General features: G+C 67.7%; 1 protein-coding gene across 1 annotated transcript; it reads left to right on the top strand.

The window, feature by feature from the left end:
* The first annotated feature begins 335 nt into the window (after positions 1-335).
* On the top strand, positions 336-23,573 carry LOC109044629 (putative defense protein 3). The gene is made up of 4 exons (XM_019062454.2): positions 336-528; positions 2,429-2,750; positions 19,833-19,924; positions 23,265-23,573. Exons 2-4 carry the CDS (start codon positions 2,430-2,432, stop codon positions 23,332-23,334), a joined length of 483 nt encoding a protein of 160 aa, XP_018917999.2. The 5' UTR covers positions 336-528; position 2,429; the 3' UTR covers positions 23,335-23,573.
* The last annotated feature ends 1,330 nt before the right edge of the window (positions 23,574-24,903 follow it).

The raw sequence follows: 24,903 nt of genomic DNA, 5'->3' as shown, positions 1-24,903 counted from the left end.
CAATGCTGAGATTACGCGATTACTCCTCGGGTCATGGAGTGCCCCCTCCCTTGAGAGGTTCATTCACAAGCATATCGTCGTGACTTGTGCGTACTACGGGCGCACAGTGGATCAAGTCAATCAGGGAGGTCGTACATGAAATTCTTGACTAAAACTGCACATTTTGATGTTTATTTCGTCACATTTTAAGTTTCAAGAGGTGCTTATAAAAGAAAATTTTACGAAAAAACCAATTGAACCACTTTTAGAGCCAAAAATTGTATAAATGGAGTTATGAGCTTTTAAAGTATCCCAATTTTGTCCGACCTCTCCTACTAACTCGATCCACCGTGAGGCGTTTCCACCACCTGCTTCGATTGATTCACACCTGAGCCATCCGCCCTGACTTACAATCAGTGATTAGTCCAAGTGGGTTGTGTGTTCATAGTGTTTCAGAAGTTCACCGGACTCGTTTCGCGACCAGTTCCTCGCACTTGTCGTCGCCGTCTTTTTTATTTGTGTTAGTGTTTTTATTACCGTCCGATCCAAGTAAGTATCAAATTCTTACTCGAATTTTATGATCCTCCCGGTTTAACTGTGATTCGGTTGGCTACTCATTTTCTTTTACATTTTTTCCTTTAAGTCTGGTTCAATGGTTTATTTATTTACAAAGTTTTGATATAAATAAAAAAATAAAATAATTTTTAATAAACCTTTATAAATAATTTATACACACTATAAACCACTTATAATTTTTTTTTCTTATTCACAAGAATCTAAAAATTACTCAGAATATAGTTGATTTTTTTTTTTTTACTTTTTACGGTAAGTTTTTCATGAGTAAAAGTGGTGATGCTGGAATAATTGATTTTGATGATAACGTATTTCAAAATCTGGCAGTTTTTTTTCGATAATTTTATGGACAAAATGTGTAATATTACCATAAAAAATTAAATACCGAAATATTGATACTCGCAGTGATACAATCTAGTATACTAAAACTTGAAATTCGAGTCCCTTGAGCTATTCTTACACAGGACATAGATCTTACTATCCGTAAGTTAAGAGACAAACCAAAACATTAAAATTTTACACTTTTTCCATGATATTCTACACGTGAGAAAAACTGGAAACTCAATAATTAAAAAAAAAAAAAAAAAAAAAAAAAAAAAAAAAAAAAAAAAAAAAAAAAAAAAAAAAATGATACTAAACGCGGCTAAAAAAGAAAGCTGAATTTGTTCAGCGTTATTTGTTTTCTCTTTACAAATACTTGGATGTTTCTGTGTATGAGTCAGAAATAGCAGTTTCTCGTTGAAAAATATGTAAATCTTAAATTACAAAATTAATGTACTTCAGAGACTTTAACGCACAGGTAAAAAAGAAAGCAGAAATGTGTTCAGCGTTCTTCTAGGTTTCCTATTCAAACTGGCGCATGTTTAAATGAGCCTAGTAAAAAAATATAGTCCATTCATTACAAAATTAATGCACTTGAGACTTTAACTCACGGGTAGAAAAGAAAGCGAACTTTCTTCAGTGCTCTCCTATTCCTTGCACAAATCGGCTCTACCGTGAATGAATCAGAAATAGTAGTTCCTGTAGTTTATACAATCGCCGTCTCTCAACAACGCTAGTACAATACTGCCGTGCTACTGAAAAACGCCGCGTGAACATTTGAATGTTGCCAAATTTCTCTCGTTGCACTATACAGCTTTGAGAAAAGTTATGAATATTTCACATGCAGATTTATATCCTTTCGTTTGAATTCAGTTTTGTGATATATCGATTTATCTCTCATTTAAACCTATAAAAAATTATCGATAAACAGGGTATTCACAACGGACACCTTAATAATCGATTCTCTACCATAGCTTCAAATGGGTAAATATCGATAATCGATCATTCACACCTCGCCACTGATGGAATTGCAAATAAAATTCTATGAAAAATTGGGGAAATTTGCTCTCAAACTTTCCTGTAACTTTTGATTTAATAAAAGGAGATTCGAAAGCATCTAAGGGTTCATACGGCGTTCTTACATAGCAAGGCACAAAAAGCTGTTGAATCCAGGCCCAATCATGAATTTGCAGGTGTCCGAAAATTTGAAAATATCACGTTTGAAATAAAATTATTAAGAGAGCTGAGCACAGGGCTGACCTTAGTTTCTAAATGAAACAATCATTGGAGAAAATATGAGGAAATAAACTAATCTGCCAGAATATATGTGTCTTAATGGGTAATGCCACCAGATGACGTCACAAGACGTTGAATTTTCTCACTTTTAAATCTAATTTTCTGCAATTTCCCGATACAGAAAAAATTATGAAAAGTTTTTCAAACTCAGCTCATTGCGCACTCTCAGATGATGCAATACAACTTTGTGTCCAAATTCTATCTATTTCTAATTCTACTCTAATTCTATCATGCTCACAAAGTCGGTTGATTTTTTTAGAATGAAGAGCTCGCTGGCATGCGTGGTTCTGTGCAGTTTGGTGGCGGCGGTGTGCGCCTTCAAATCTGGAGCCCCGCAACGACAGTGCGAGGCAATGCGCCCCTACCACGAGGGCTCGGAGCCGCAGACGGGCAGAGCCCCCTACACAGTGTCATTCAGCAAGAGCAAGATCGCCCCAGGCGAGAGAATCTCTGTCAAGATCACAGGAGAAGGCAACGAGAAATTAAAGGGCTTTATGATCCAGGCTCGTGTAGGAGATACGCCCGTCGGGAAATTCTCTTCCTCCAATAGCATCAAATTGCTCGACTGCAGCGGAACTAGCGTAAGTATTAGTAAGTTAGGTTAGGTTAGGTTGGGTTGGGTTAGGTTAAGTTTGGTTGGGTTAGGTTACACTGGAAAAAAAACACATATTGGATCTCGAGTCTAGACTCTTAAAAACATCGACAAGACAAAATACTCTTGATTCAATCAGATGTAAGCGTAAATCAAGAACCAAGCCTCTTAATTTGAGCGGATTTCCTTTTGATTTAAGGTTAAATCTGATTGAATCAAGAGTCCTCTTTCTTGTCAATGTTTTCAAGAGTCTGGACTGTAGATCCAATGTGTTTTTTTTCCAGTGTAGGATGGGTTGAGTTGGGTTAGGTTGGGTTGGGTTAGGTTAGGTTGGGTTGGGTTGGGTTAGGTTAAGTTAAGTTGGGTTAGGTCAGGTTATACACAAGACACATTCCACTGGCCTCTTGGCGACAGGTGAAATCTTTTACTTTCGGGGATTCAACATTTCCTTTTGGACAACTCTAAGGGAGTGCTAGTCATCTTACCTCCTGTAAGTGGATGATAAGCTTCGGTTGACATTAGGAGCCAAACAAGTTTCCCAAACTTCGGTTTGTTTGCAAAACAAAACTGCCAACACGTTACCAACCATTGACCTAATAGGTAGGTCAACAGTTGAATGTTCAAGTCCCGAAAGTAAAAGATTCCACCTTTGCCAAGATACCAGTGGAGGGTCTCTTGTCTCTGATTCCTTCCCTTGAATCAACGGGTCACTAAACTAAGGACGAATTTTGACTTGCGTATACATTTTTCTTGGTGTAAATGAAGCGTCCAGAACACGATACGCACTTTAAAAACGCGAAAAAGTAATTCGGAAACCAAGAGATACGTAATTCAAAAGCGCAGCTTTCCCGCATACTCAAGAGGCCCCGTTTCGCGCCGAACCGAGTGATGTCATCCTCCACCAATCGGAGGCGAGCAGGGGTTTCTACGACTTACACAGCAATATAGTTTTCCGTGTAGTCACACAAAGGAGCGGAGTTCTGAGAGATCGTCGGGGGAACTTAGCATCAAAGTAAGGTGTCAGATTTCAACCTCGAGTAGCTGATTCAGAGCTGTCGATGATTTTTAAAAAACACTTTCTGCATTAAAAAATATAGAGCGCAGGCAGGAACTAATTTTGGAAATTCTTCTCAATTTAGAAACGTAATGAGATTTGCTGACCTATGATGTAAACCGAGCGTTACGTAACTTTAATCGCGTCAACCAAGGTCAATGACAATTTTGGATTTGAGGAGGGTCATCATGCGCTAGTCTTTCAACTTCCGAAATACCGAGGGGCGAGGAATAGAGGCAACCCTCTCCCATCATTCTATTAATAATATCTAACCAACGTCATAAAAACAAGAATTCCTCATCAAAAACTCACAGTAATTTTAAATACACCTAACCGCCAAGTGATTCGGATTTTAGTTGGAATGACATGAATAAAAACGTAGACAGATACTTATGAAAAAGGAAACATAAGTCAAAGAGAGGGAGGGGGCAAATTGAAGAAATAGATACATCTTAACCTCTCAGTATGTTATGACAGCCAGACCTTCATCTACAACATCAAGCGAATCGACTAAATGAATCTACCTCACTCCAGCTTGTAATACTGCATCTCTATCTCGCGCCTTCATCGCAAATAATACCACCCGAAGCCTCACTAATTCTATTCATCTCATTACCTCGGTGACTAGCGGTGTTAATTTGCGTGTATCGTTCCAATTAAGCTCGTCCTTCTCCCGATCACCAGCTTGACAGCAGTTTTAATCAAAAAACTTAAACTTCATTTTTCATAGCGATAATCGGAGAGAATGTGAAATAGAATTTTCCTTTTGAGAAGTATCCACTATTAGCATAGAGTACATAGAGTCGTAATGTAAGTGGGTGAGCTGGCGCCACTTTTAAGCATTTTCCAGGTCCCGAATTCCGAGACTCCTGTGTGACGCCGGGTCACTTTTTCGATACATAATCGATTGTTTGCGATACACAGGTGAAAAAAAAAATAAAAAAAAAAAAAAAAATAAAATAAAAAAAAATAATAAAAAATAAAAAAATAAAAAAAAAAAAAAAAAAAAAAATAAAAAAATAAAAAAAAAAAAAAAAAATAAAAAAATATAAAAATAAAAAAAAAAAAAAAATAAAAAAAATAAAAAAAAGAAAATAAAAAAAATAAAAAAAAAAAAAATAAAAAAAAAAAAAAATAAAAAAAAAAAAAAAAATAAAAAAATAATAAAAAAATAAAAAAAAAAAAAAAAAAAAAAAAAAAAAAAAACAATAAAAAAAAAAAAAAAAAAAAAAAAAAAAAAAAAAAAAAAACAATCCCAACCACCCACAAACCCCCTCCTTACACCCCCCCCCCCCCACCCCCCCCCCCCCACCCCCCCCCCTCCCACCCCACCCCCCCCCCCCCCCCCCCCACCCCCCCCCCCCCCCCCCCCCCCCCCCCCCCCCCCCCCCCCCCCCCCCCCCCCCCCCCCCCCCCCACCCCCCCCACCCCCCCCCCCCCCCCCCCCCCCCCCCCCCCCCCCCCCCCCCCCCCCCCCCCCCCCCCCCCCCCCCCCCCACCCCCCCCCCCCCCCCCCCCCCCCCCCCCCCCCCCCCCCCCCCCCCCCCCCCCCCCCCCCCCCCCCCCCCCCCCCCCCCCCCCCCCCCCCCCCCCCCCCCCCCCCCCCCCCCCCCCCCCCCCCCCCCCACCCCCCCCCCCCCCCCCCCCCCCCCCCCCCCCCCCCCCCCCCCCCCCCCCCCCCCCCCCCCCCCCCCCCCCCCCCCCCCCCCCCCCCCCCCCCCCCCCCCCCCCCCCCCCCCCCCCCCCCCCCCCCCCCCCCCCCCCCCCCCCCCCCCCCCCCCCCCCCCCCCCCCCCACCCCCCCCCCCCCCCCCCCCCCCCCCCCCCCCCCCCCCCCCCCCCCCCCCCCCCCCCCCCCCCCCCACCCCCCCCCCCCCCCCCCCCCCCCCCCCCCCCCCCCCCCCCCCCCCACCCCCCCCCCCCCCCCCCCCCCCCCCCCCCCCCCCCCCCCCCCCCCCCCCCCCCCCCCCCCCCCCCCCCCCCCCCCCCCCCCCCCCCCCCCCCCCCCCCCCCCCCCCCCCCCCCCCCCCCCCCCCCCCCCCCCCCCACCCCCCCCCCCCCCCCCCCCCCCCCCCCCCCCCCCCCCCCCCCCCCCCCCCCCCCCCCCCCCCCCCCCCCCCCCCCCCCCCCCCCCCCCCCCCCCCCCCCCCCCCCCCCCCCCCCCCCCCCCCCCCCCCCCCCCCCCCCCCCCCCCCCCCCCCCCCCCCCCCCCCCCCCCCCCCCCCCCCCCCCCCCCCCCCCCCCCCCCACCCCCCCCCCCCCCCCCCCCCCCCCCCCCCCCCCCCCCCCCCCCCCCCCCCCCCCCCCCCCCCCCCCCCCCCCCCCCCCCCCCCCCCCCCCCCCCCCCCCCCCCCCCCCCCCCCCCCCCCCCCCCCCCCCCCCCCCCCCCCCCCCCCCCCCCCCCCCCCCCCCCCCCCCCCCCCCCCCCCCCCCCCCCCCCCCCCCCCCCCCCCCCCCCCCCCCCCCCCCCCCCCCCCCCCCCCCCCCCCCCCCCCCCCCCCCCCCCCCCCCCCCCCCCCCCCCCCCCCCCCCCCCCCCCCCCCCCCCCCCCCCCCCCCCCCCCCCCCCCCCCCCCCCCCCCCCCCCCCCCCCCCCCCCCCCCCCCCCCCCCCCCCCCCCCCCCCCCACCCCCCCCCCCCCCCCCCCCCCCCCCCCCCCCCCCCCCCCCCCCCCCCCCCCCCCCCCCCCCCCCCCCCCCCCCCCCCCCCCCCCCCCCCCCCCCCCCCCCCCCCCCCCCCCCCCCCCCCCCCCCCCCCCCCCCCCCCCCCCCCCCCCCCCCCCCCCCCCCCCCCCCCCCCCCCCCCCCCCCCCCCCCCCCCCCCCCCCCCCCCCCCCCCCCCCCCCCCCCCCCCCCCCCCCCCCCCCCCCCCCCCCCCCCCCCCCCCCCCCCCCCCCCCCCCCCCCCCCCCCCCCCCCCCCCCCCCCCCCCCCCCCCCCCCCCCCCCCCCCCCCCCCCCCCCCCCCCCCCCCCCCCCCCCCCCCCCCCCCCCCCCCCCCCCCCCCCCCCCCCCCCCCCCCCCCCCCCCCCCCCCCCCCCCCCCCCCCCCCCCCCCCCCCCCCCCCCCCCCCCCCCCCCCCCCCCCCCCCCCCCCCCCCCCCCCCCCCCCCCCCCCCCCCCCCCCCCCCCCCCCCCCCCCCCCCCCCCCCCCCCCCCCCCCCCCCCCCCCCCCCCCCCCCCCCCCCCCCCCCCCCCCCACCCCCCCCCCCCCCCCCCCCCCCCCCCCCCCCCCCCCCCCCCCCCCCCCCCCCCCCCCCCCCCCCCCCCCCCCCCCCCCCCCCCCCCCCCCCCCCCCCCCCCCCCCCCCCCCCCCCCCCCCCCCCCCCCCCCCCCCCCCCCCCCCCCCCCCCCCCCCCCCCCCCCCCCCCCCCCCCCCCCCCCCCCCCCCCCCCCCCCCCCCCCCCCCCCCCCCCCCCCCCCCCCCCCCCCCCCCCCCCCCCCCCCCCCCCCCCCCCCCCCCCCCCCCCCCCCCCCCCCCCCCCCCCCCCCCCCCCCCCCCCCCCCCCCCCCCCCCCCCCCCCCCCCCCCCCCCCCCCCCCCCCCCCCCCCCCCCCCCCCCCCCCCCCCCCCCCCCCCCCCCCCCCCCCCCCCCCCCCCCCCCCCCCCCCCCCCCCCCCCCCCCCCCCCCCCCCCCCCCCCCCCCCCCCCCCCCCCCCCCCCCCCCCCCCCCCCCCCCCCCCCCCCCCCCCCCCCCCCCCCCCCCCCCCCCCCCCCCCCCCCCCCCCCCCCCCCCCCCCCCCCCCCCCCCCCCCCCCCCCCCCCCCCCCCCCCCCCCCCCCCCCCCCCCCCCCCCCCCCCCCCCCCCCCCCCCCCCCCCCCCCCCCCCCCCCCCCCCCCCCCCCCCCCCCCCCCCCCCCCCCCCCCCCCCCCCCCCCCCCCCCCCCCCCCCCCCCCCCCCCCCCCCCCCCCCCCCCCCCCCCCCCCCCCCCCCCCCCCCCCCCCCCCCCCCCCCCCCCCCCCCCCCCCCCCCCCCCCCCCCCCCCCCCCCCCCCCCCCCCCCCCCCCCCCCCCCCCCCCCCCCCCCCCCCCCCCCCCCCCCCCCCCCCCCCCCCCCCCCCCCCCCCCACCCCCCCCCCCCCCCCCCCCCCCCCCCCCCCCCCCCCCCCCCCCCCCCCCCCCCCCCCCCCCCCCCCCCCCCCCCCCCCCCCCCCCCCCCCCCCCCCCCCCCCCCCCCCCCCCCCCCCCCCCCCCCCCCCCCCCCCCCCCCCCCCCCCCCCCCCCCCCCCCCCCCCCCCCCCCCCCCCCCCCCCCCCCCCCCCCCCCCCCCCCCCCCCCCCCCCCCCCCCCCCCCCCCCCCCCCCCCCCCCCCCCCCCCCCCCCCCCCCCCCCCCCCCCCCCCCCCCCCCCCCCCCCCCCCCCCCCCCCCCCCCCCCCCCCCCCCACCCCCCCCCCCCCCCCCCCCCCCCCCCCCCCCCCCCCCCCCCCCCCCCCCCCCCCCCCCCCCCCCCCCCCCCCCCCCCCCCCCCCCCCCCCCCCCCCCCCCCCCCCCCCCCCCCCCCCCCCCCCCCCCCCCCCCCCCCCCCCCCCCCCCCCCCCCCCCCCCCCCCCCCCCCCCCCCCCCCCCCCCCCCCCCCCCCCCCCCCCCCCCCCCCCCCCCCCCCCCCCCCCCCCCCCCCCCCCCCCCCCCCCCCCCCCCCCCCCCCCCCCCCCCCCCCCCCCCCCCCCCCCCCCCCCCCCCCCCCCCCCCCCCCCCCCCCCCCCCCCCCCCCCCCCCCCCCCCCCCCCCCCACCCCCCCCCCCCCCCCCCCCCCCCCCCCCCCCCCCCCCCCCCCCCCCCCCCCCCCCCCCCCCCCCCCCCCCCCCCCCCCCCCCCCCCCCCCCCCCCCCCCCCCCCCCCCCCCCCCCCCCCCCCCCCCCCCCCCCCCCCCCCCCCCCCCCCCCCCCCCCCCCCCCCCCCCCCCCCCCCCCCCCCCCCCCCCCCCCCCCCCCCCCCCCCCCCCCCCCCCCCCCCCCCCCCCCCCCCCCCCCCCCCCCCCCCCCCCCCCCCCCCCCCCCCCCCCCCCCCCCCCCCCCCCCCCCCCCCCCCCCCCCCCCCCCCCCCCCCCCCCCCCCCCCCCCCCCCCCCCCCCCCCCCCCCCCCCCCCCCCCCCCCCCCCCCCCCCCCCCCCCCCCCCCCCCCCCCCCCCCCCCCCCCCCCCCCCCCCCCCCCCCCCCCCCCCCCCCCCCCCCCCCCCCCCCCCCCCCCCCCCCCCCCCCCCCCCCCCCCCCCCCCCCCCCCCCCCCCCCCCCCCCCCCCCCCCCCCCCCCCCCCCCCCCCCCCCCCCCCCCCCCCCCCCCCCCCCCCCCCCCCCCCCCCCCCCCCCCCCCCCCCCCCCCCCCCCCCCCCCCCCCCCCCCCCCCCCCCCCCCCCCCCCCCCCCCCCCCCCCCCCCCCCCCCCCCCCCCCCCCCCCCCCCCCCCCCCCCCCCCCCCCCCCCCCCCCCCCCCCCCCCCCCCCCCCCCCCCCCCCCCCCCCCCCCCCCCCCCCCCCCCCCCCCCCCCCCCCCCCCCCCCCCCCCCCCCCCCCCCCCCCCCCCCCCCCCCCCCCCCCCCCCCCCCCCCCCCCCCCCCCCCCCCCCCCCCCCCCCCCCCCCCCCCCCCCCCCCCCCCCCCCCCCCCCCCCCCCCCCCCCCCCCCCCCCCCCCCCCCCCCCCCCCCCCCCCCCCCCCCCCCCCCCCCCCCCCCCCCCCCCCCCCCCCCCCCCCCCCCCCCCCCCCCCCCCCCCCCCCCCCCCCCCCCCCCCCCCCCCCCCCCCCCCCCCCCCCCCCCCCCCCCCCCCCCCCCCCCCCCCCCCCCCCCCCCCCCCCCCCCCACCCCCCCCCCCCCCCCCCCCCCCCCCCCCCCCCCCCCCCCCCCCCCCCCCCCCCCCCCCCCCCCCCCCCCCCCCCCCCCCCCCCCCCCCCCCCCCCCCCCCCCCCCCCCCCCCCCCCCCCCCCCCCCCCCCCCCCCCCCCCCCCCCCCCCCCCCCCCCCCCCCCCCCCCCCCCCCCCCCCCCCCCCCCCCCCCCCCCCCCCCCCCCCCCCCCCCCCCCCCCCCCCCCCCCCCCCCCCCCCCCCCCCCCCCCCCCCCCCCCCCCCCCCCCCCCCCCCCCCCCCCCCCCCCCCCCCCCCCCCCCCCCCCCCCCCCCCCCCCCCCCCCCCCCCCCCCCCCCCCCCCCCCCCCCCCCCCCCCCCCCCCCCCCCCCCCCCCCCCCCCCCCCCCCCCCCCCCCCCCCCCCCCCCCCCCCCCCCCCCCCCCCCCCCCCCCCCCCCCCCCCCCCCCCCCCCCCCCCCCCCCCCCCCCCCCCCCCCCCCCCCCCCCCCCCCCCCCCCCCCCCCCCCCCCCCCCCCCCCCCCCCCCCCCCCCCCCCCCCCCCCCCCCCCCCCCCCCCCCCCCCCCCACCCCCCCCCCCCCCCCCCCCCCCCCCCCCCCCCCCCCCCCCCCCCCCCCCCCCCCCCCCCCCCCCCCCCCCCCCCCCCCCCCCCCCCCCCCCCCCCCCCCCCCCCCCCCCCCCCCCCCCCCCCCCCCCCCCCCCCCCCCCCCCCCCCCCCCCCCCCCCCCCCCCCCCCCCCCCCCCCCCCCCCCCCCCCCCCCCCCCCCCCCCCCCCCCCCCCCCCCCCCCCCCCCCCCCCCCCCCCCCCCCCCCCCCCCCCCCCCCCCCCCCCCCCCCCCCCCCCCCCCCCCCCCCCCCCCCCCCCCCCCCCCCCCCCCCCCCCCCCCCCCCCCCCCCCCCCCCCCCCCCCCCCCCCCCCCCCCCCCCCCCCCCCCCCCCCCCCCCCCCCCCCCCCCCCCCCCCCCCCCCCCCCCCCCCCCCCCCCCCCCCCCCCCCCCCCCCCCCCCCCCCCCCCCCCCCCCCCCCCCCCCCCCCCCCCCCCCCCCCCCCCCCCCCCCCCCCCCCCCCCCCCCCCCCCCCCCCCCCCCCCCCCCCCCCCCCCCCCCCCCCCCCCCCCCCCCCCCCCCCCCCCCCCCCCCCCCCCCCCCCCCCCCCCCCCCCCCCCCCCCCCCCCCCCCCCCCCCCCCCCCCCCCCCCCCCCCCCCCCCCCCCCCCCCCCCCCCCCCCCCCCCCCCCCCCCCCCCCCCCCCCCCCCCCCCCCCCCCCCCCCCCCCCCCCCCCCCCCCCCCCCCCCCCCCCCCCCCCCCCCCCCCCCCCCCCCCCCCCCCCCCCCCCCCCCCCCCCCCCCCCCCCCCCCCCCCCCCCCCCCCCCCCCCCCCCCCCCCCCCCCCCCCCCCCCCCCCCCCCCCCCCCCCCCCCCCCCCCCCCCCCCCCCCCCCCCCCCCCCCCCCCCCCCCCCCCCCCCCCCCCCCCCCCCCCCCCCCCCCCCCCCCCCCCCCCCCCCCCCCCCCCCCCCCCCCCCCCCCCCCCCCCCCCCCCCCCCCCCCCCCCCCCCCCCCCCCCCCCCCCCCCCCCCCCCCCCCCCCCCCCCCCCCCCCCCCCCCCCCCCCCCCCCCCCCCCCCCCCCCCCCCCCCCCCCCCCCCCCCCCCCCCCCCCCCCCCCCCCCCCCCCCCCCCCCCCCCCCCCCCCCCCCCCCCCCCCCCCCCCCCCCCCCCCCCCCCCCCCCCCCCCCCCCCCCCCCCCCCCCCCCCCCCCCCCCCCCCCCCCCCCCCCCCCCCCCCCCCCCCCCCCCCCCCCCCCCCCCCCCCCCCCCCCCCCCCCCCCCCCCCCCCCCCCCCCCCCCCCCCCCCCCCCCCCCCCCCCCCCCCCCCCCCCCCCCCCCCCCCCCCCCCCCCCCCCCCCCCCCCCCCCCCCCCCCCCCCCCCCCCCCCCCCCCCCCCCCCCCCCCCCCCCCCCCCCCCCCCCCCCCCCCCCCCCCCCCCCCCCCCCCCCCCCCCCCCCCCCCCCCCCCCCCCCCCCCCCCCCCCCCCCCCCCCCCCCCCCCCCCCCCCCCCCCCCCCCCCCCCCCCCCCCCCCCCCCCCCCCCCCCCCCCCCCCCCCCCCCCCCCCCCCCCCCCCCCCCCCCCCCCCCCCCCCCCCCCCCCCCCCCCCCCCCCCCCCCCCCCCCCCCCCCCCCCCCCCCCCCCCCCCCCCCCCCCCCCCCCCCCCCCCCCCCCCCCCCCCCCCCCCCCCCCCCCCCCCCCCCCCCCCCCCCCCCCCCCCCCCCCCCCCCCCCCCCCCCCCCCCCCCCCCCCCCCCCCCCCCCCCCCCCCCCCCCCCCCCCCCCCCCCCCCCCCCCCCCCCCCCCCCCCCCCCCCCCCCCCCCCCCCCCCCCCCCCCCCCCCCCCCCCCCCCCCCCCCCCCCCCCCCCCCCCCCCCCCCCCCCCCCCCCCCCCCCCCCCCCCCCCCCCCCCCCCCCCCCCCCCCCCCCCCCCCCCCCCCCCCCCCCCCCCCCCCCCCCCCCCCCCCCCCCCCCCCCCCCCCCCCCCCCCCCCCCCCCCCCCCCCCCCCCCCCCCCCCCCCCCCCCCCCCCCCCCCCCCCCCCCCCCCCCCCCCCCCCCCCCCCCCCCCCCCCCCCCCCCCCCCCCCCCCCCCCCCCCCCCCCCCCCCCCCCCCCCCCCCCCCCCCCCCCCCCCCCCCCCCCCCCCCCCCCCCCCCCCCCCCCCCCCCCCCCCCCCCCCCCCCCCCCCCCCCCCCCCCCCCCCCCCCCCCCCCCCCCCCCCCCCCCCCCCCCCCCCCCCCCCCCCCCCCCCCCCCCCCCCCCCCCCCCCCCCCCCCCCCCCCCCCCCCCCCCCCCCCCCCCCCCCCCCCCCCCCCCCCCCCCCCCCCCCCCCCCCCCCCCCCCCCCCCCCCCCCCCCCCCCCCCCCCCCCCCCCCCCCCCCCCCCCCCCCCCCCCCCCCCCCCCCCCCCCCCCCCCCCCCCCCACCCCCCCCCCCCCCCCCCCCCCCCCCCCCCCCCCCCCCCCCCCCCCCCCCCCCCCCCCCCCCCCCCCCCCCCCCCCCCCCCCCCCCCCCCCCCCCCCCCCCCCCCCCCCCCCCCCCCCCCCCCCCCCCCCCCCCCCCCCCCCCCCCCCCCCCCCCCCCCCCCCCCCCCCCCCCCCCCCCCCCCCCCCCCCCCCCCCCCCCCCCCCCCCCCCCCCCCCCCCCCCCCCCCCCCCCCCCCCCCCCCCCCCCCCCCCCCCCCCCCCCCCCCCCCCCCCCCCCCCCCCCCCCCCCCCCCCCCCCCCCCCCCCCCCCCCCCCCCCCCCCCCCCCCCCCCCCCCCCCCCCCCCCCCCCCCCCCCCCCCCCCCCCCCCCCCCCCCCCCCCCCCCCCCCCCCCCCCCCCCCCCCCCCCCCCCCCCCCCCCCCCCCCCCCCCCCCCCCCCCCCCCCCCCCCCCCCCCCCCCCCCCCCCCCCCCCCCCCCCCCCCCCCCCCCCCCCCCCCCCCCCCCCCCCCCCCCCCCCCCCCCCCCCCCCCCCCCCCCCCCCCCCCCCCCCCCCCCCCCCCCCCCCCCCCCCCCCCCCCCCCCCCCCCCCCCCCCCCCCCCCCCCCCCCCCCCCCCCCCCCCCCCCCCCCCCCCCCCCCCCCCCCCCCCCCCCCCCCCCCCCCCCCCCCCCCCCCCCCCCCCCCCCCCCCCCCCCCCCCCCCCCCCCCCCCCCCCCCCCCCCCCCCCCCCCCCCCCCCCCCCCCCCCCCCCCCCCCCCCCCCCCCCCCCCCCCCCCCCCCCCCCCCCCCCCCCCCCCCCCCCCCCCCCCCCCCCCCCCCCCCCCCCCCCCCCCCCCCCCCCCCCCCCCCCCCCCCCCCCCCCCCCCCCCCCCCCCCCCCCCCCCCCCCCCCCCCCCCCCCCCCCCCCCCCCCCCCCCCCCCCCCCCCCCCCCCCCCCCCCCCCCCCCCCCCCCCCCCCCCCCCCCCCCCCCCCCCCCCCCCCCCCCCCCCCCCCCCCCCCCCCCCCCCCCCCCCCCCCCCCCCCCCCCCCCCCCCCCCCCCCCCCCCCCCCCCCCCCCCCCCCCCCCCCCCCCCCCCCCCCCCCCCCCCCCCCCCCCCCCCCCCCCCCCCCCCCCCCCCCCCCCCCCCCCCCCCCCCCCCCCCCCCCCCCCCCCCCCCCCCCCCCCCCCCCCCCCCCCCCCCCCCCCCCCCCCCCCCCCCCCCCCCCCCCCCCCCCCCCCCCCCCCCCCCCCCCCCCCCCCCCCCCCCCCCCCCCCCCCCCCCCCCCCCCCCCCCCCCCCCCCCCCCCCCCCCCCCCCCCCCCCCCCCCCCCCCCCCCCCCCCCCCCCCCCCCCCCCCCCCCCCCCCCCCCCCCCCCCCCCCCCCCCCCCCCCCCCCCCCCCCCCCCCCCCCCCCCCCCCCCCCCCCCCCCCCCCCCCCCCCCCCCCCCCCCCCCCCCCCCCCCCCCCCCCCCCCCCCCCCCCCCCCCCCCCCCCCCCCCCCCCCCCCCCCCCCCCCCCCCCCCCCCCCCCCCCCCCCCCCCCCCCCCCCCCCCCCCCCCCCCCCCCCCCCCCCCCCCCCCCCCCCCCCCCCCCCCCCCCCCCCCCCCCCCCCCCCCCCCCCCCCCCCCCCCCCCCCCCCCCCCCCCCCCCCCCCCCCCCCCCCCCCCCCCCCCCCCCCCCCCCCCCCCCCCCCCCCCCCCCCCCCCCCCCCCCCCCCCCCCCCCCCCCCCCCCCCCCCCCCCCCCCCCCCCCCCCCCCCCCCCCCCCCCCCCCCCCCCCCCCCCCCCCCCCCCCCCCCCCCCCCCCCCCCCCCCCCCCCCCCCCCCCCCCCCCCCCCCCCCCCCCCCCCCCCCCCCCCCCCCCCCCCCCCCCCCCCCCCCCCCCCCCCCCCCCCCCCCCCCCCCCCCCCCCCCCCCCCCCCCCCCCCCCCCCCCCCCCCCCCCCCCCCCCCCCCCCCCCCCCCCCCCCCCCCCCCCCCCCCCCCCCCCCCCCCCCCCCCCCCCCCCCCCCCCCCCCCCCCCCCCCCCCCCCCCCCCCCCCCCCCCCCCCCCCCCCCCCCCCCCCCCCCCCCCCCCCCCCCCCCCCCCCCCCCCCCCCCCCCCCCCCCCCCCCCCCCCCCCCCCCCCCCCCCCCCCCCCCCCCCCCCCCCCCCCCCCCCCCCCCCCCCCCCCCCCCCCCCCCCCCCCCCCCCCCCCCCCCCCCCCCCCCCCCCCCCCCCCCCCCCCCCCCCCCCCCCCCCCCCCCCCCCCCCCCCCCCCCCCCCCCCCCCCCCCCCCCCCCCCCCCCCCCCCCCCCCCCACCCCCCCCCCCCCCCCCCCCCCCCCCCCCCCCCCCCCCCCCCCCCCCCCCCCCCCCCCCCCCCCCCCCCCCCCCCCCCCCCCCCCCCCCCCCCCCCCCCCCCCCCCCCCCCCCCCCCCCCCCCCCCCCCCCCCCCCCCCCCCCCCCCCCCCCCCCCCCCCCCCCCCCCCCCCCCCCCCCCCCCCCCCCCCCCCCCCCCCCCCCCCCCCCCCCCCCCCCCCCCCCCCCCCCCCCCCCCCCCCCCCCCCCCCCCCCCCCCCCCCCCCCCCCCCCCCCCCCCCCCCCCCCCCCCCCCCCCCCCCCCCCCCCCCCCCCCCCCCCCCCCCCCCCCCCCCCCCCCCCCCCCCCCCCCCCCCCCCCCCCCCCCCCCCCCCCCCCCCCCCCCCCCCCCCCCCCCCCCCCCCCCCCCCCCCCCCCCCCCCCCCCCCCCCCCCCCCCCCCCCCCCCCCCCCCCCCCCCCCCCCCCCCCCCCCCCCCCCCCCCCCCCCCCCCCCCCCCCCCCCCCCCCCCCCCCCCCCCCCCCCCCCCCCCCCCCCCCCCCCCCCCCCCCCCCCCCCCCCCCCCCCCCCCCCCCCCCCCCCCCCCCCCCCCCCCCCCCCCCCCCCCCCCCCCCCCCCCCCCCCCCCCCCCCCCCCCCCCCCCCCCCCCCCCCCCCCCCCCCCCCCCCCCCCCCCCCCCCCCCCCCCCCCCCCCCCCCCCCCCCCCCCCCCCCCCCCCCCCCCCCCCCCCCCCCCCCCCCCCCCCCCCCCCCCCCCCCCCCCCCCCCCCCCCCCCCCCCCCCCCCCCCCCCCCCCCCCCCCCCCCCCCCCCCCCCCCCCCCCCCCCCCCCCCCCCCCCCCCCCCCCCCCCCCCCCCCCCCCCCCCCCCCCCCCCCCCCCCCCCCCCACCCCCCCCCCCCCCCCCCCCCCCCCCCCCCCCCCCCCCCCCCCCCCCCCCCCCCCCCCCCCCCCCCCCCCCCCCCCCCCCCCCCCCCCCCCCCCCCCCCCCCCCCCCCCCCCCCCCCCCCCCCCCCCCCCCCCCCCCCCCCCCCCCCCCCCCCCCCCCCCCCCCCCCCCCCCCCCCCCCCCCCCCCCCCCCCCCCCCCCCCCCCCCCCCCCCCCCCCCCCCCCCCCCCCCCCCCCCCCCCCCCCCCCCCCCCCCCCCCCCCCCCCCCCCCCCCCCCCCCCCCCCCCCCCCCCCCCCCCCCCCCCCCCCCCCCCCCCCCCCCCCCCCCCCCCCCCCCCCCCCCCCCCCCCCCCCCCCCCCCCCCCCCCCCCCCCCCCCCCCCCCCCCCCCCCCCCCCCCCCCCCCCCCCCCCCCCCCCCCCCCCCCCCCCCCCCCCCCCCCCCCCCCCCCCCCCCCCCACCCCCCCCCCCCCCCCCCCCCCCCCCCCCCCCCCCCCCCCCCCCCCCCCCCCCCCCCCCCCCCCCCCCCCCCCCCCCCCCCCCCCCCCCCCCCCCCCCCCCCCCCCCCCCCCCCCCCCCCCCCCCCCCCCCCCCCCCCCCCCCCCCCCCCCCCCCCCCCCCCCCCCCCCCCCCCCCCCCCCCCCCCCCCCCCCCCCCCCCCCCCCCCCCCCCCCCCCCCCCCCCCCCCCCCCCCCCCCCCCCCCCCCCCCCCCCCCCCCCCCCCCCCCCCCCCCCCCCCCCCCCCCCCCCCCCCCCCCCCCCCCCCCCCCCCCCCCCCCCCCCCCCCCCCCCCCCCCCCCCCCCCCCCCCCCCCCCCCCCCCCCCCCCCCCCCCCCCCCCCCCCCCCCCCCCCCCCCCCCCCCCCCCCCCCCCCCCCCCCCCCCCCCCCCCCCCCCCCCCCCCCCCCCCCCCCCCCCCCCCCCCCCCCCCCCCCCCCCCCCCCCCCCCCCCCCCACCCCCCCCCCCCCCCCCCCCCCCCCCCCCCCCCCCCCCCCCCCCCCCCCCCCCCCCCCCCCCCCCCCCCCCCCCCCCCCCCCCCCCCCCCCCCCCCCCCCCCCCCCCCCCCCCCCCCCCCCCCCCCCCCCCCCCCCCCCCCCCCCCCCCCCCCCCCCCCCCCCCCCCCCCCCCCCCCCCCCCCCCCCCCCCCCCCCCCCCCCCCCCCCACCCCCCCCCCCCCCCCCCCCCCCCCCCCCCCCCCCCCCCCCCCCCCCCCCCCCCCCCCCCCCCCCCCCCCCCCCCCCCCCCCCCCCCCCCCCCACCCCCCCCCCCCACCCCCAAACCCCCCCCACCCCCCCCCCCCCCCCCCCCCCCCCCCCCCCCCCCCCCCCACCCCCACCCCCACCACCTCCCCCCACCCCCCCACCCACCCCCCCCCACACCACCCCCCCCCCCCCACCCCACACCCCCCCCACCCCCCCCCCCCCCACCCCCCCCCCCCCCCCCCCCCCCCCACCCCCCCCCCCACCCCCCCCCCCCCCCCCCCCCCCCCCCACCCCACCCACACCCCCCCCCACCCCCCCACTCCCCCCCCCCCACCCCCCCCCCCCCCCCCCCCCCCCCCCCCCCCCCCCCCCCCCCCCCCCCCCCCCACCCCCACCCCCCTCATCCCACACGTCATACCCCCCCTGCTCAATGGCACCCCTCTACAACCCTCCCGCGCCCAAGAATGTCACGCCAAAGTCAACGCACCAGTAGCCCCGCCCTCGGCGCCTCCCCGTCACGGCCTCTACCCCGCCGCCCCTGGCTCCATCACACCCCCAAACCAATACGCCTCAAAGTACACAATCCACAATAAATATATAAAAACCACAACCAACACACTTCTCAAAAACACCTGGACCATAGAAACCACGACCCGTCAGTGACACATGCCCAGCACAAAACGTCCAACATACCCCTCACCTAATAGAACCCTAATGCATCTTTTATTCATGGACAAAAAATTTAAGTATAACGTCAGCAACCACATTGCCAGCCATTAGCTTCTACGGATTTCTTAGAGATATTTAGTCTAGACTGTTTTACATATCCGACGGCCTACTAACTCAGCAGAATATGAAATTTTGGGTGGACGCTCACTTTTTTCATGAATTTTTTTCGTCTCCGATGAAAGGAAGAAAGATTTTTTTTTTTGAACGACCCGTTAAAAAGAACGAAAGGATGAGAAGGAGTTTTAAGTAGAAAACTTAAGGAAAAGGAAGTAGGCAAAGAAAATAAATTTAAAACTGAGCAAACTTAATGAAAATTTGTCCTCAAACAGAGGAATTTTGTCAAAAAAATGGCATCACAATTTCCCCAGTGCAATCTGTGATTGTATGGAACAAACTATAGGTATGTGTGCAATACATTTAAATGTATTGTATTGTGCGGATCGGCTTGATCAATGCTCACTCGTAACATAATAGACATAGACAAGGCATTAATTAGTTATTAGACTAATATCCCTTCCTTCACACTATTTTGAGGCAATACCCGATTTTTAGAATGCGACAGAAGATCAGTTGCCCTCGGCTGATCACTGGAAGTAAATGCAAAATTCAAGAGAGCTAGTCCTCTGTCGCACCCTGAAAGTACGTAATCTATATATTTAATATCCTAAGGCCTTTTTTGGCCTCATACAGTTTGTGCTAATTCGATCTCGGAAACTACTGGACCGATTTTGCTCGGATTTGTTTTAAATGAAAGCTCTTAGGCTGTAGACGTGCCAACATTCCTTAGTTTTTCGATTTGCGAGACCGACGTTGCAAAATTTACCTCGATTTGATAACGACATGCTTGCGTTTTTGACGTTGGACAGTTTGTGCTAATTCGATCTCGGAAACTACTGGACCGATTTTGCTCGGATTTGTTTTAAATGAAAGCTCTTAGGCTGTAGACGTGCCAACATTCCTTAGTTTTTCGATTTGCGCGACCGACGTTGCAAAATTTACCTCGATTTGATAACGACATGCTTGCGTTTTTGACGTTGGACAGTTTGTGCTAATTCGATCTCGGAAACTACTGGACCGATTTTGCTCGGATTTGTTTTAAATGAAAGCTCTTAGGATGTAGACGTGCCAACATTCCTTAGTTTTTCGATTTGCGCGACCGACGTTGCAAAATTTACCTCGATTTGATAACGACATGCTTGCGTTTTTGACGTTGGACAGTTTGTGCTAATTCGATCTCGGAAACTACTGGACCGATTTTGCTCGGATTTGTTTTAAATGAAAGCTCTTAGGCTGTAGACGTGCCAACATTCTTTAGTTTTTCAATTTGCGCGACCGACGTTGCAAAATTTATCTCGATTTGATAACGAAATATTTTCGTCTTTGCCGCGGGACGAGTCATATGGTTGGGGGACCTCCCACCCTCTGATTTTCCGTTTCCCTCTCCACGTAAACCCATCCCTACCTGCTCACAACACGTGTCACCCTTCTACCCTAGCATGGGTCCTACGGCAGTTTCACTCATGTCGGGGGTCGGCTCATGTCTTCTTCCAAGAGAATTGGTGATTTATCTTCACCCTTTCGCACCGTTACATTTTCAAAAAGTGTTCTGATTTTCTTTTCCAGGAGTGTTATTTATTTTTCAAGGTTGTTTCTTTTTCTAAAAGTAGGTAATTTTTAGTTTCCTATTCTTTGTTTTTGAATTTTTCATTTTGCCTCCAGGAAGTCCTCTAAGCACTGGTAGTAGCAAAATTTGGCTCGCGAAGCGAGCCAACAGTTACTCGCGGAGCGAGTAACTGGGGGTCCAGGGGGCTTGCCCCCGGCTAGCGGCGCAAGCGAGCGTAGCGAGCTGAAGCAGCTAGTATCACTTAATATTGACCGTTTCCCTTCCATTGCAAAACTCAAGATTTCAAATTTTCAAAATGATGGTTTTTCATTTGACCTTTCAACGGTGAGATCATGTTAAAACAACGTTGCAAAAATAGAAAAATAGAAAGTTTAAAATGTAGACGAACGAATGCGTATAAAAGTAAACTCTTAGGCGAATTCAGTTACACAATTCAAAAAAAACCAAAAAAAAAAAAAAAAAAAAACTATGGTGAAAGTCCTTATATTACTTGCATTCAAACCATGTTAATAAAATATGTAATCATTATATTCTTTGTGTTGCAGAACACCGCTACTCACACGAGTAACACACCCAGAGCTCGAGTTAACCTCTTCTGGACTGCACCTAAGGATCTCACCGAAACTGTTACATTTAAGTAAGTATGATCACGATCAACCGTTTCAAATTACGGAAAAATCCGGTAAAAGTTTTCCTTCGGAAGTGGCTGAGGCCTAAGAAAAGAGGTCACAGTATACTATGTCAATAATTTTGTGACTCTCGTTTTTAATCTCATCAGTAAGAACACTTTCTGGATTTCGGAATGATAGGAGCATTTTTTCGGTTACAGGACATTTCGTCGACGATTTTTTGTCCGCGCGCCTACTTTGCCCAGTAATTTACGTCCACGCGTTTTTTCGGCAGGGGAGTTTTGGTCCACGTGCCCGTTGAGACCCAAAGTTAATTGGCCCACATGTAAATACAAACAACAATTGCTCACGACGTTTTTGGATGAAAATGTATAATGTCTTGGAAGAATGAGGATTTGCTTGATTTTTTGTTTTGTCTGTTTGGTCCAACGGAGAATAATATATAGTTGAAAGTTTTGGTAAAAATGGGGGAGCGTCAATCCCATGAGACAAAATTTACTAAAACTCTACACCTCTTTGGTGAAACGGGACTTAATTATCTTTCAAGATATTCCCACCTTGTTATACCTGAACCGGATAAACTTCTATATTTCCCTCAGCTAAAAGGCTCTTAGATTTTTCCCTTGTACGATAAGTATCTTGATTTATTTTGGGAGGAAAGATCTGTACTTTTAAAGGATGCCTGTCATTCTCAATACGTTCAATTTTGTATAATAGTGTGCAACACCTCTGTTGTGAAATAGTTGCTTCAGGCGCCGCCGCACGGCGGGCGGGCGGCCAGCGCGAAACGCGCGTTGGCGCCTACAAACCTAAGTGGATACTTCAAGCATTGTGCAATGCATGAAGTATCCACTTAGGTTTGTAGGCGCCAGTGAGCCTCTCGCGCTGGCAGCACGCCGGCCGCTCCGCTCTGTTGGGCTTTAATATTTTTACTCGCTTAGTCAGCGTTTTTTAACTCATGGTTTTAAAATGTTTGTACACTCTGCATTGGTTATTCTCATTTAAATTGATGGGAAAAAATACGTATCAATTTATCAAAGGAGAATAATAATATAATGTGTGTTTTTAAAATATTGGTGGCTCCGTGTCAAATTTAAGGATTTCCAAAGCACTTTAATTTTTTCTTTTATATTTTGTGCTTTTATTGAACTGCAGCGAGGTGTACGCGTAACCAATCGCTCAAAATTTGATGTATTTCACTCCAAAAGATCGATGTACAAATTGGTTAAAACTAAAGATTGCGTGCTTCTTAGTTTTTTCCCCTCTTTTATTCATTTTTGCAGTTTCTGATGGCACAGCTGCGGCTCATTGAGATTAATGTCGCTTGGAAAAGGTTTTACAAATATTTGTCACGTTTTAAAAACATGAACGTTTTCAAAATGAAGTAATAATTTCGTCAAGAAAAAATTAAAAAAATAAAAAAAAAGTACCTATACATATATAAGGTATATTTTACATCGAATATTCAAATAGAAATAAAACCAAATATTCACCAATGACAATTTAAAAAGATGATTCAAAAGGAGGAAGTAATAAAATTTCATTTAGAAAATGAGCAACCATAACAACACCTCCTTCTCTCTCAATTTCTCGTTCCCATATTGTCAATATAATTTTACATACCGACTAAATGCAACGCTTGGACCAAGTCACTGTTGCTTATTTTACGTGTGGGCGTAAACTACTGGACAAAAAAGGTGCGCGGACAAAAAATCGTTGACAAAATGTCCTGAAACCTTTTTTCCTGGATTTACGTACGCGTCATACATAGTTTAATTGGATTTCGTAACAGTATCAAAGTCAGCTATTTCGCACTGTGCTCACCGAACAAACATCGTGCATGAAAAGATATGCTGGTGCCTATTCGATTCAAATATAATTTTTAGATTCTTACCTAATGAAGTACAAACAACCTTCTGACTCTCCATCATCCGCCGTGAAAAAACATATCTCACCGATAACTTGTAAAAACGCGCTGCGCTGCGTAAATCTTCTTATGGGCAAGAAAAACTAGAGCGCCTTCACTCATTTTAATATGCAACTTGCATGCACCCCAAGAGCACGAATAGTAGTATTCTTTTGTTAGGTAGTTACACTAAGCGAGAAAGTTTTGATTCAAAATCACTATCAGGCGAAACATATTCCTAAGAAACTGATCATATTACGCAAAATAGTAAGACAAGTACATGACGATGATAACAAGTTTTTTTAAAAAAGAACTAAATAAGTATAAGTAGCTATGCGATGACTACGCGATACGTTCACGGTAAATCCAATGTTAAGTTATTTTTGCATGATGAAATCGATCAATCAAATTGAGTTGAATGCTCATAAAATTAAAACAAGCATCATCTTATTTGCGGCGGTGTGGCGGTTGGGCGTCGTAAAGCGCCAAAGAGCGCTGTAAAAGCGACTCATATATATATCATCTTATTTTTGATTCTTGTATTGAGGGAAAACTAAATACAAGTCCATCTTTCATCCCGCATCTTTCCTTGCTTTCCACAAAGTCAACTTGTTTTTCATAGATGACGCAGGTTCAACGAGGATTGGCCATTACCAATTGGTATTAAAGTTTCTCCAAAAATTTCAATCCTTGCTTATAGATGGTGTGTCATTTCCATAACTTGAACATTCAAATGTAAAGTGAGAGGTCGTCCAAGGCCATGAAGGTGCAGCCTTCTTTGAGCTCATAACAAGCTTTGATTTGGACAAAAATATGATCATTCGTCTGATACATATATATTTTCTGGAGGCACTCGCCTACCTACTCAGCACAAAAAAAGGAAAGATGACATAAGGAGGGCAGGAGAAGGGGAGAGATTTTGATTCAGAGGGATCGACATATTGACTCGACATGAGCCATAATCGTAAATTCTTGAATTTGGATTCGGTGCGTAAATTGGTTATGGATTAGGCCATATTGGCATCTACAGGTGGCATTTATGATTTAAGCTATCTCGTGGCTTTGAATAAAATTAAAGGTTATTTGCTTGACCCTGCGTTTAAAAATCTCAAATTCTCACTTCTCCTTCCACAAATTTATCGAGTTTTACTCTTTCCGATTTTTGAGATAGACTGCGTAGTCCAAAGGGAATGATGCGACGTGGAATTTAAAACAATGATTCATCTTCCTTGCGGACGCTCATGGAAGCACTAATGCTTCCTTCTAGGATGTAGGATTTTCTTGAATTAATTAATTTCATTTAATGTGCCTTTTCATGGAAAATATATATTTTTAGTGGGGAGCTTTGATAAGCTGATTTCTCATTTTAATTGATTTGATTTTTACGCCAAGAGAGTGGTCTATGGAGTCTAATCCATGTTTGCATTTTGGTTTAATTGCAGGTATACGATCGTGAAAGACTACGTTACATACTGGGTAGCGCTGGATTCGCCAAAACTGACTATCGCTTAAGTTGATGCCTAGATCTTAATTATTTATTTAAGTTACCATTTACGAAAAATTACCGGTTTTTCCATGTATAACACTGCCAATTGACAGTTCACATACTAATGTTTATGATACTATGTTAGAGATGAAATCAAAAAGTGACACTACCGATAAGTGATCGCTACCGTTCAATGATGTGCCACCAGTTATGCCATTTACTTGTGTTGTAGGAAAAAAATTAATAAATTTTTATGTTTTTGTAAGTTTCTTATTATTACTTTTTTGGTGCTCATTACAGAATGTTATTTTTTTCCTATAAGATTATGATTTAATTCAAGACAAGATTTAATTCAATCGTGATCATTGATTACTCATGACCAAACAGCTTGTTTAGTATGGTCATGTCAAGAGAATGACGGAAGAAATCAAATCAAAATCAAGAATCAAACCCACACGAAAAGTCATATGGTGACAATTTACGAAGCTTAGGTACGTTTTTTCACGAAGACCTATTGAGTTTTGAACATCTTGAAAGTAAAAATGTATAAAACCTACTAACTTTCCTCGGAATTTCTTTTCAAAATGCTCTTTCATATGTTTAAATGGTCAAAATTTGAAAAATCTCGTATTTTATGGCATGCAAAAAATTATGAAATAAATGTTAGTGCAAGGACTAGAGATCATTACAGACACCGTTGTATGGTAAAAAAATTTAAAGCGAATAATTTATTACATCAGCAAAGAAGTATTTTGTCTAAAATTAGGAAAAGAGCCAGAATTTCAATCTTAGCAAAAATATATTTCTACAAATATTTGCCTCGGCATTTGAGAAAATGCCCTATATTTGACTAATTGTCTGCGACATGTACATCGCCGATCCATATCTCAGTAGAAGTCATAATACATTCACAATGGTGTTTCCAATGCTGGTAATTCCTGGTTCCAGCCACTTACATGTAGTTAGTTTGATCCAGAATAAATCATTCCGATCCTTACGATTCATCTATAAAAATGAGACTATAATTTGGACCGCGTTAAGCAGAAAGTAACCAAGCCACATCAGTTATTGCCAAAATTAACTGGACAATTTAATTTTTTACAAAAGAACGTTTGTGCGGATTTCTCTGAAAATGTTGAGGAATTTGCTTCGTACTCTGCAAAATGTCACTGAAATTTGCACATAAATCCGCACAACTGTTTTCATGTAAAAAATTAAATTGCCCGTCAAATTTGGCAATAACTGATGTGGCTTGGTTCCTTTCTACTTAACGCGCACTGAAAAAAAAAACACATTAGATCTAAAGTCCAGACTCTTAAAAACATCGACAAGAAAAACTACTCTTGATTCAATCGGATTTTTGCTTAAATCAAGAACCAGGCCCCTTAATTTGAGCGGATTTCCTTTTGATTTAAGCTTAAATCTGATTGAATCAAGAGCAGAGGCGGATCCAGCAATTTGGCAACACCGAATTTCCTCCATTTAAACCTATGTTAGATAATCGATTCTTGTCGGAGCACCTGGCCCCTCTATGAATCGATACATTTCCATAGGGTTAATTGTAGAAAATTCGGTGTCGCCAAATTGCTGGATCC

Source organism: Bemisia tabaci, chromosome 4, assembly GCF_918797505.1.
Source record: "Bemisia tabaci chromosome 4, PGI_BMITA_v3".
In the NCBI taxonomy this organism is placed as follows: domain Eukaryota; kingdom Metazoa; phylum Arthropoda; class Insecta; order Hemiptera; family Aleyrodidae; genus Bemisia; species Bemisia tabaci.
This window is presented reverse-complemented; position numbering and strand designations above follow the sequence as displayed.

Bases quoted from the DNA above. Each gene is read 5' to 3' on its own strand.
- LOC109044629 (XM_019062454.2), top strand. From the start codon at position 2,430: ATGAAGAGCTCGCTGGCATGCGTGGTTCTGTGCAGTTTGGTGGCGGCG. The intron at 2,751-19,832 runs GTAAGTATTAGT...TTTGTGTTGCAG, and splicing joins TCGACTGCAGCGGAACTAGC to AACACCGCTACTCACACGAG. The intron at 19,925-23,264 runs GTAAGTATGATC...GTTTAATTGCAG, and splicing joins ACCGAAACTGTTACATTTAA to GTATACGATCGTGAAAGACT.